This window comes from Sinocyclocheilus anshuiensis, unplaced genomic scaffold, assembly GCF_001515605.1.
Source record: "Sinocyclocheilus anshuiensis isolate Anshui unplaced genomic scaffold, SAMN03320099.WGS_v1.1 scaffold782, whole genome shotgun sequence".
Lineage (NCBI taxonomy): Eukaryota > Metazoa > Chordata > Actinopteri > Cypriniformes > Cyprinidae > Sinocyclocheilus > Sinocyclocheilus anshuiensis.
Genome location: NW_015546111.1, coordinates 93,404 through 102,213, shown reverse-complemented (window position 1 = coordinate 102,213; position 8,810 = coordinate 93,404). Strand labels below are relative to the sequence as shown.

Sequence of the window (8,810 nt, the reverse complement as noted above, 5' to 3'; positions counted from 1 at the left end):
AGATTTAATAGTAATGGTTATTATTTACATTAGTTATTAGTATTTGTATATAGAGGACACCAGAATTCAATTACACAAATGTGTTTTCTTGAGCAGTAATTTTGTTCATGACAAACATTCAAGCTATGTAATAAAGATATATTTTAACTTTTTTACCACTAGTTCAGATTTCATTTATCAACAGCGATTTGTTTATAAAACACTGCGACTCATTTAGTTGTATAATCATGTGCAGGCCATCAAAAATAAAATCATTCATTGACACGCTGCTCTTCTGATACCTCACATTTGAAGGCACATAGGATGCCCCAGTGATCGCTGATGAAATAGTCACACTTCAGCTTCTCCAGACCAATCAGGGTCATGCTTTCTGGCCGTAAATGGGCATCCTCTGCAGCTGCTCTGAGGAAAAGTCTGTCAAATCGCAGGCATATAGAATGAGGGATTTCTTTGTTATCATTAATGGATGTGTCCCAGGTGTATTTGCTTTCCTCCGGTTCCCCCAGCATCTCCCACACATCAGAGATACCATCCGGCAGCCCCCCGAGCTTCTTCACCTGTCATAAAAACACAGAAAAACAAACTAACACACCATATTTTGACATAAAATTGAGAAGGTTTATGTAAGAGGATAGTTGCCAAATTGCTAGTATCATGCACAACCTCCCAATCTCTAAGGTTGGTATCTCCTCCAAATATAACTGTGTGGTCCTCTGGAGCCTCTTTGATCCATTTCCAGACTCTCCGCAGCTGATTCAAGCGTTCTTGAGAGTTGGACTTACAGCTCTCCAGATGAGATGTCATAATGCATAGTGGATGCCCTAAAAAACTCACCTAAACGATTGTGCAAATGAGTAGCAGAAACAGGATGATGAATGATTCAAATGATTTAAATCACATTATGACCTTTATTATCTCAATGGCTAGCAAAAAGGATCTTACGTTTGCTATTGGCAGGTTCCTACCCATCTCTGTGGTGGGGTACTTCACTATGTTGCTCTGGAGCAGCTGCACTCTGTCCTTTCTGAGCAAAATGGCAGTGAAATAGCCATCCTCACTGCCTGAAACACAAAGTGATCAAATATTCATACCACAAGAATTGCATCTATAAAACTGAGTTTGTATGCAACATTAGGCATACCTTGCAGAAACTGATAGTCTTTCATAATGTTCTGTAATGTCGTCAAACAACCAGGAACAAGCTCTTGCAACAGTACTACATCTGCACTGTACCTGTATTAAAATGATAGTTCATCCATTAAATGATTTTGTAAACTGATTAAAGCATCTAACTAAAGTTAAATTCTTATTGTGTTCTTTGCATTTTAGGTTAAAACAATTAACACATTTGTAGGTCCAAACATTGATTTGTTTGTTTGAGCATCTCATACAATGCAGTATATTCTAGTTATGTTACCTTAACCATTGCTGTGAGTTTGGGGCTGAACTAAGTGTTTTTCCAACCAATGACAGAGTGGGGAGTGTTCAAGGAAACTAATTGCTTAAAAGCAATCATTGTTTTTAAAAATTTTGTTATGTGCTGCTAATAGTGCAGAAATTATACACTTCATTTTTGAATGTAAATCTAAATTAATATTAATAATTAGGCAATTTGAGAAACAGTTTTTTGCAATTGTAGATTCTCTAAACCTGATCACTTATTTAAAAAAATCTTTTTGGTAGTTAATTTATTCACCTTTATGAATGTGCATGAGAGATCTATCCTTTTTAATGTTTGGTCTGCATTCTTAAAATATCTGCATAAAAATCAAAATGGTGAGTAACACTTACTTTCCAAATTGTGACAGTAGGCCTTTGACCCGGTGAGAGATATTGTCTGTATCGAGGCAATCTATATTCCAGGATAACACAGTTAGATGACTGCTTCTGGAGCTGGATTGGGTTTCCTGTTCATCAGTTGATTGATCTGTGAAAGATCTTCCCCAGTATGCCTGTTGTAAGGAAAAACTGGAATGTTGTGTCTGTGTTGACTTGGATTCTGTTGATGGCGAGTGTATACCCTGGATTGGAGGGGTTTGTGTTGACTGCGTTTGGAAAGACTGGAGTTGAGGAGACTCCGTCTGGGTTGACTGGGCGCAGGTAGCTGATGCTTTCTGTGAACTGCTGGGATCTTCTTGATGAGAGGATCTTGCTAGTGAAGTTGCAGGTGTAAGGATTCTTGTTTTTTGGCTGTTCTTTTTGTTCTTCGATCCTGCAGACCTTTTTTCAAGGTGCTCAGGCAAGTGTTGCGAGGGTGGTGACTGCTCAGCAGTGACCAGAGTGCACTCACTGTCTGTTTTCATTTGACATGCAGCACTTTGTCTTTTCTTATTAATTTTTTTGTTCTTCTTCCCAGTTTTCCCCTTAACCATGGTATCCACAAGACATGGTGCAGTGTCATTACAGTCCACAGGGGGCTCTCCTGAGCAGGTATGACTGTATAAGGAAAAAAGGTCAACATGTCTAATGTTTTGCTTATACAGTCTAACCAAAGCAATAGAGTTACTTTTGTGAACAGTCATTGGCATTGTGGCATTAATTATAGATAATATCAACTCTTAATGCTTTAATGTTGATACTTAATAATACACATATTTATTTCAAACAGTTCTTACCTTGGTGAACAGGGTGGTTCACCCATTTTAATAGGGAACATTTTTCAATACAGGTTGAATTGTATTTTCTCTTCTGGATTCAATTTCTGTTCTAGGGTTTTGTCCTTTGCTAACAGTGATTACTGTGGACTGTAGTTAAACCTGTCATGAACAAGTTTTTTTCAGCATATGCTTATGAAAAGCATAGTTAACCCATTACAAAGCATGCATTGTGCCCAATATAACAATAACATGAAAATTATGCAACAGGTTACGCCTAGGTTTATAGATAAATTATCGCAGGCTAGGTAGCCTATGTGATCGTATCATTTATTTGATTTTTTTTGTAGGTTATAACCTAAATTAAACTTACCTCGGGCGAACTATCCGGTCCCAAGGAATTATTTAGCATGAAGCATTAGCCTTTCTCTAGTCTGAATTCTGCATAGAGCAACAAGAGCTGTTTTTGTGTTTCGATTTCTCCCAGTCCGTGTCGCGTGATGATGGTGAAGTTCGTCCTTTTGAACCACTGCGCGGCAATGGCAAAACATTCAAATCTCAGCACATTTTTGTCATACCTTACGGTATAAATAAATAAATAAAATAAAATAAAATAATTAATTAGCATATAAATCTTATTAGGGACGCTAAGAAATAAACATTGCATTATTTGGTCCAAATGTAATCGAAACCTATCGTAACTGACCAATCAGAGACAACGCTCGGGCCGCTAAACCCGCCACTTTTAGCTATGGTTTGAATGGTGATTCTGATGATTATTATTGTTACTGTTGTTTCTGTGACTAGACGTTTATGTGATATAATAATACTGATATATTATAATTAAACATTCTAAAATAATAAACATTCTAAAATGTTGTTGTTTCTGACTATGTTTGGGGTGTGGTCGTTATAATATTGTTAATATATTATAATTAATCATTCTAATAGAATTAACGTATTTTTAATAATAGTATAATTATGTAAAAGACGTAATTACAAAAAACAAAAACAAAAAACACGACGCTTGGATGAGAGGTGTGTTTCTGCAACATAACAGAGATCACGTCACGTGTCTACCTCCGCCCTGCTCGTCTGTCTGCTCTGCTGACACACTCCCTCGCGCAGAGATACTCCTCAGCATCTCTCTAGCAAAATCAGACCTTCATCTCAACATCACTGCCGCAATACCAGACCTTCATCCCAACATTACTCCAGCAGCGTGTATCCAGCGCGAGTTCGCTATGGAGCTGCAGTACGGAAGCTGATTCTCGATGTCATGGAAACAGATGCATCACATCCCACTGGTACAGCTACAGCTGACAATAATAGCGCACATTCTTTCTGTTGGCTTTCTATTTAGGCCCATTGTGTATAGTGATTTGCTTGTTTTATGAAACAAATAGTGGCAGTTGTGCTAGATAATGTAATATAAATAATAACGTAGATAATATAATGTATTTTACAATCACATGTAGATTTGTCCAGAGGTATCTTAAGCCCTCGGGGCTGGTTGCTATGAAGGATGGAAGTCAAATCACAAAAGGCCCAGCCACAAATAGGAATTAGAATTGCTTTGAATTATTATTAATTGATCATTTCTGCTGTTGTATTGTTATTTTGTCCTGTTTGTTTGTGATACCCTTGCCTGTGTTGTCTCCACTGTCTTTAACCTAAGTTTGAAGAGGGAATGACCGTCAGAAGCCATCGCTGTGAAAAGGCAGTAGTGGCATCATGAATTTCTCACCAATTCTCTCGCTCGTGTTGCTCTTCTGTATCAGAGGCAAGTATATATTTCTGCAGTACTTGTATCAACACCAAGACAGGTAAGCACTGCCATTCTGGATTATAATTGGAATCCATAAATAGTTTTTTTTTTTTAAAGAGCCCCAGTTGTGAAGTATGTTGATGTTGACACCTGTAACTTAATCCTGTAAAGCCTGACATATGTATAATATTTATAATATTATTATTATTTCTTTTTTTAAAGTTTGCCTATGTGTTTTATGTTTTGTATCATATTTGATACATCAGGCTTTTATGGTTAATATAGTATTATATAGGAGGGGGGAAAAACATTTTAAAATTTAATTACATTTTGAAAAAATAAGTCCAGTAGCTTCAGATCAGTAAATGCTCATCCTGAAATATAAAATAATAATATAAAAGTTATTATCATGTTTACTTTATAAAAATTATTAAAGATTTCACAGCAAAAAGACACAAGTACCATGACCTAAAGTTGGAATTTTTTTTTAGAATTTTACAATTACAAACCCAAATATTTATTTCATCATGCATTTGTTGTGTTTTGTTGATGTAGTATCGGGACAGTGCTGGCAGGCCGCAACCTATTCTGAGAGCGTAGTGTCTCCGGAGCTGAGGAGCAGCAGTATTTTGCGGGTTCCAGATGTGTCGTCTCTGGCCCAGTGTGCGGGGGCCTGTTGTGATCTCCCGGGCTGTGACCTGGCCTGGTTTTTTGAGCACCGCTGCTATGTCCTCAGTTGTAAGCACAAAGAGAACTGCCAGCCGAAGCAGAGACCTGGTACTGACTCTCTCCTGGCATTTTTGCAACGTGGGCCCCCGCAGACACTGGTTCTGCAATCCCTGGTTCGAGGAGAGTCTTTCCCAAACCACTGGCAGCCCCTGCCCAGGCACAGGGGCTCGGAGGACCCCATGAAGGACCTTGCCTTGTTGGAAGGCATTCAGGATTTGGACAACACTGATGTTGAGTATGCTGAGAGTTTCAGAAGTTTGGAGGACAAAAGAGCTGACGACAGAAATGCTGCAACAGTAGAACAAGAAGAGCGGCCTGGGCTATATGATTGGCCACTTGTTCAAGGAAAAGAAGAATTCAACCAATCGGAGACAGAGAAAATTGGTGACGACAGACTAACGACAGTCCAGGGCCCTCTTGAAACCAGCCCCTTACCTCCAAGTCCCCTCCCAGAAATGAGAAATGAAAGTAAATCATCTCTTATTGAAGCAGATTCTGATGTTACGCCCCCAGGAATCATGACACTTAACACAAGGGTGAGTGTTTCAGATTCATGCATATTATATTCAGATGCCTTCAAGACATTAAAAAAATGGACAGGTAAATGTTTAAAAGCTTAGGGTCAGCAAGGATGCATTAAATTGAGCAAAAGTGAGAAGTTATTTATACAAAAGATTTCTATCTGAAATAAATTCTGTTGAAAAAATGCATCACATTTTCCCAGATTCTACAAAAATATTAAGCACCACAACTGTTTTCAATATTACTGTAATAATAAGAAAAATTGTTTCTTGAGCACCAAATCAGTAAATTATATTTTTTGAATATCTATATAAAATTGACACAGCTGTTTGCAGGGTAATCAACAATTAAAGGAACAGGTTTTCACTTATACATGGATGCCAATTTATTATCAGAGCTTGAAATGTCATGATTCTATTTTAATGTTGTGGCGTCATTTGGAAACATGGTGTCTTAAATGTACTCTCACTCTGGCCAAGTGCTTAATCAGTCTTTCATGCCTCATCTGCTGTGTGAAATCTGGAAATAACACATCATTATCCTCTTAGGGTCACTTTTTACTTAACTCTTTATTCACTTTTATCTTTAATCGCCTTGTTCTGGTGTACTGTATTAATTCACATGCTTTGTATTGACATGGTTGAAAAATTTAGAAAAGCAATTTGTCTTTTATCATTAAAGGTTGAAGAAGTCCCACGGAACATTTCATCTGCAACTGCTGCACCTAACGACCTGCAGGATATCAGCACAGAGCCATCGAGGTTCAGCACAGTCAGTGGTTCCTTCACTGCTCCACCCAGCACTGAGGCCACGCCGCAAATGATCTCAGAAGAGCCAGGTGCTATAGATGTGTTATTGCATTATTTCCATTTATTAGTGGTGCTTACTAATGCAAGCATCACTATTATTATTACTCAGATTATCTTATAATATATTACTTTCTTTTCACACACTCTCTGTGATCAGTAAGACCCCTGACTGTGTCCATTAGTGGCCCTATGGAGGTCACACTGCCTCAAAATACTGTTGAACTAACTGCTTCTGTAAATCTAGATGACATTGCAGGTAAGGCCTTCTGCATTCTGAATTATGAACATTCCTGAATGACAATTATGCATTTAAAATGAAGTTGATGGTGCATTTTTTCTCAGAAGCTCCTTACACATATGAGTGGACTTTGGTAGCCTCACCAGATAGACACCACGGGGTGATGGAGGGGCGGCACAACAAGTCTGTCCAGCTTTCAGAAGTGAGACTCAACTCCTTGTCACTTTCACTATGACTGCCAAGTGATCATTTAAAAGATGAGACAATTGTCTTTAAAAAAAAAAATAATAATTGTTTCCTTTATTGCAGCTTTCTGTGGGTGTCTATGCTGTCAGAGTGAGTGTGAAAGCACAACAAGCTTATGGAGAAAGTGCTGTGAACTTCACAGTACACCCTGGTACACTTGCACCCTCTTTAGATCGTACTTTGATATTATTTAACAGTATATACAGTATACAGCATACAGTATATGCATGTCTTTCATATATGAACAGGGTGGTACTTTTTATTCTACAGCCGTGAATATAAACAAGCCTCCTAAAGCCATCACTCTGCCCAAGAGCCAAGATGTGCTTCTCCAAGAAGGTTCCATCTTCATCATTAATGGGAGTCGTATGTAGCTTGTTGTGTCCATTTCTCTCCATTGTTTCTTTAGATCATTTAGACCATGAATTTTTAACCAAATGTACATTCTAATGCTTTCCAGAGAGTATGGATGATGCTGGAATAGTCAGTTACTTGTGGGAGAAGGTGGATGGCCCTTTTTGGAAACCTGAAGGCCTTGTTGATACACCTGTACTGCAGCTACAAAATCTTTCACCAGGAGAATATACCTTCAAGTAAGGACTTAGCTTGTCTCCAAGATTGTACTCTATGAATAGGCCTGTGTATTATATAATTTTCAATTTTCATTCGATTTCATTGAAATCTTTGGTGCGCAATTCCTCTGGGGCTTTTTCAGTTTGGCTCATCTCATTAAATTTATCCTGTCCTGATTTTTGCTTGGCCCACATCAGGCTGACAGTGTCTGATTCTGATGGGCTGACCGACTCCAGCACTGCCACTGTAAGGGTCAGCAAACCAAAAGATGACCCTCCTCGAGCCAGAGCAGGCACTGACCAGGTCGTCATCCTGCCTGTCAACCACCTCACCTTGTGGGGTAACCACAGCACGGATGACCACGCCATTACAAGCTACCTCTGGACTCTCCATCCCAGCAGCCTGACCCAAAAGATTACCATGCAGGTAATAAGATCTTTATTTTGCCCAGTGCATAAAAGTATTGCTCTGAAGTTGGTCTTTCATAGCTAAGGACACGTATTGGAGTTTGTGTTACTTATAGGTTCCAGATAACGGTTAAGTATAGTCTTTAATTAGTAGTGTCTAGGTACAGTAGATGAAAATGTTGAGCAGTTGATGTTGAATTGATATTTTCATATGCTACTTGTTTTCAGGATGTAAGATCACCGTTCCTGCAGCTCTCTGATCTCCAGGAGGGTCGGTACATGTTTCAGCTGACAGTCACTGACTCCAGAGCTCAACAGGATTCAGACACCGTCTCAGTCACTGTGCTGCCTGGTAAAACAAACCCACTTCACCTATCAGTGTGTATGAAGAAAAACTATGCATGCTTTAGAATTAAAATTTTGTTGTGTGGTAGCAAACAAAGCACCAGTCGCTATAACAGGACCAGACAGGCAGCTCCTCCTCCCAGTCAACAGCATCACGTTGAATGGCAGCGACAGCACTGATGATCAGGCCGTCATCAGCTACAAATGGGACATGATCAGGTACCAGCACATTGTCTTGGCATAACTAGTGATGTCTGGTCAATGAATGAATCATCAAGTTGGTTCTTTACAATGAACTGGTTCATGGACTAAACAATTTGTTTGCAAATATATTTAAATGAAATTAAATATAGTATGTATTTTTTTATATACACATTTATTTACCATTCAAAAGTTGGGGGTCAGTAAGATTTTTTATGTTTTTGAAAGAAGTCTCTTATGCTCACCAAGGCTGTATTTATATGTTTGGAAATACGGTAAAAGTAATATTGTGAAATATTATTACAATGTTAAAAAACATTTTCTGATTTTATATATATATATATATATATATATATATATATATATAAAGTAATTTAT

General features: G+C 38.3%; 2 protein-coding genes across 3 annotated transcripts in view; one reads left to right on the top strand and one right to left on the bottom strand.

Moving 5' to 3' along the window:
• Positions 1-251: 251 nt before the first annotated feature.
• LOC107700662 (tyrosyl-DNA phosphodiesterase 2-like) lies at positions 252-2,653 on the bottom strand. The gene is made up of 6 exons (XM_016502399.1): positions 2,616-2,653; positions 1,792-2,436; positions 1,142-1,233; positions 943-1,061; positions 664-834; positions 252-557 (listed from the first exon to the last, which is right to left on the bottom strand). Exons 1-6 carry the CDS (start codon positions 2,639-2,641, stop codon positions 252-254), a joined length of 1,359 nt encoding a protein of 452 aa, XP_016357885.1. The 5' UTR covers positions 2,642-2,653.
• A 1,073-nt stretch (positions 2,654-3,726) lies between these two features.
• LOC107700703 (dyslexia-associated protein KIAA0319-like) overlaps positions 3,727-8,810 on the top strand; it is an 11,109-nt gene continuing 6,025 nt past the window's right edge. The window contains exons 1-12 of one of the 2 annotated variants that reach the window (XM_016502444.1): positions 3,727-3,901; positions 4,273-4,377; positions 4,918-5,627; positions 6,295-6,451; positions 6,580-6,678; positions 6,768-6,862; positions 6,970-7,057; positions 7,177-7,272; positions 7,367-7,499; positions 7,677-7,905; positions 8,115-8,238; positions 8,321-8,450. In XM_016502444.1, coding sequence (XP_016357930.1) covers positions 4,329-4,377; positions 4,918-5,627; positions 6,295-6,451; positions 6,580-6,678; positions 6,768-6,862; positions 6,970-7,057; positions 7,177-7,272; positions 7,367-7,499; positions 7,677-7,905; positions 8,115-8,238; positions 8,321-8,450 — 1,910 coding nt within the window. In that variant the 5' untranslated portion in view covers positions 3,727-3,901; positions 4,273-4,328. Of the gene's footprint in view, positions 3,902-4,272; positions 4,378-4,917; positions 5,628-6,294; positions 6,452-6,579; positions 6,679-6,764; positions 6,863-6,969; positions 7,058-7,176; positions 7,273-7,366; positions 7,500-7,676; positions 7,906-8,114; positions 8,239-8,320; positions 8,451-8,810 lie in introns of both variants that reach the window. The other variant, XM_016502442.1, reaches the window with a different exon arrangement.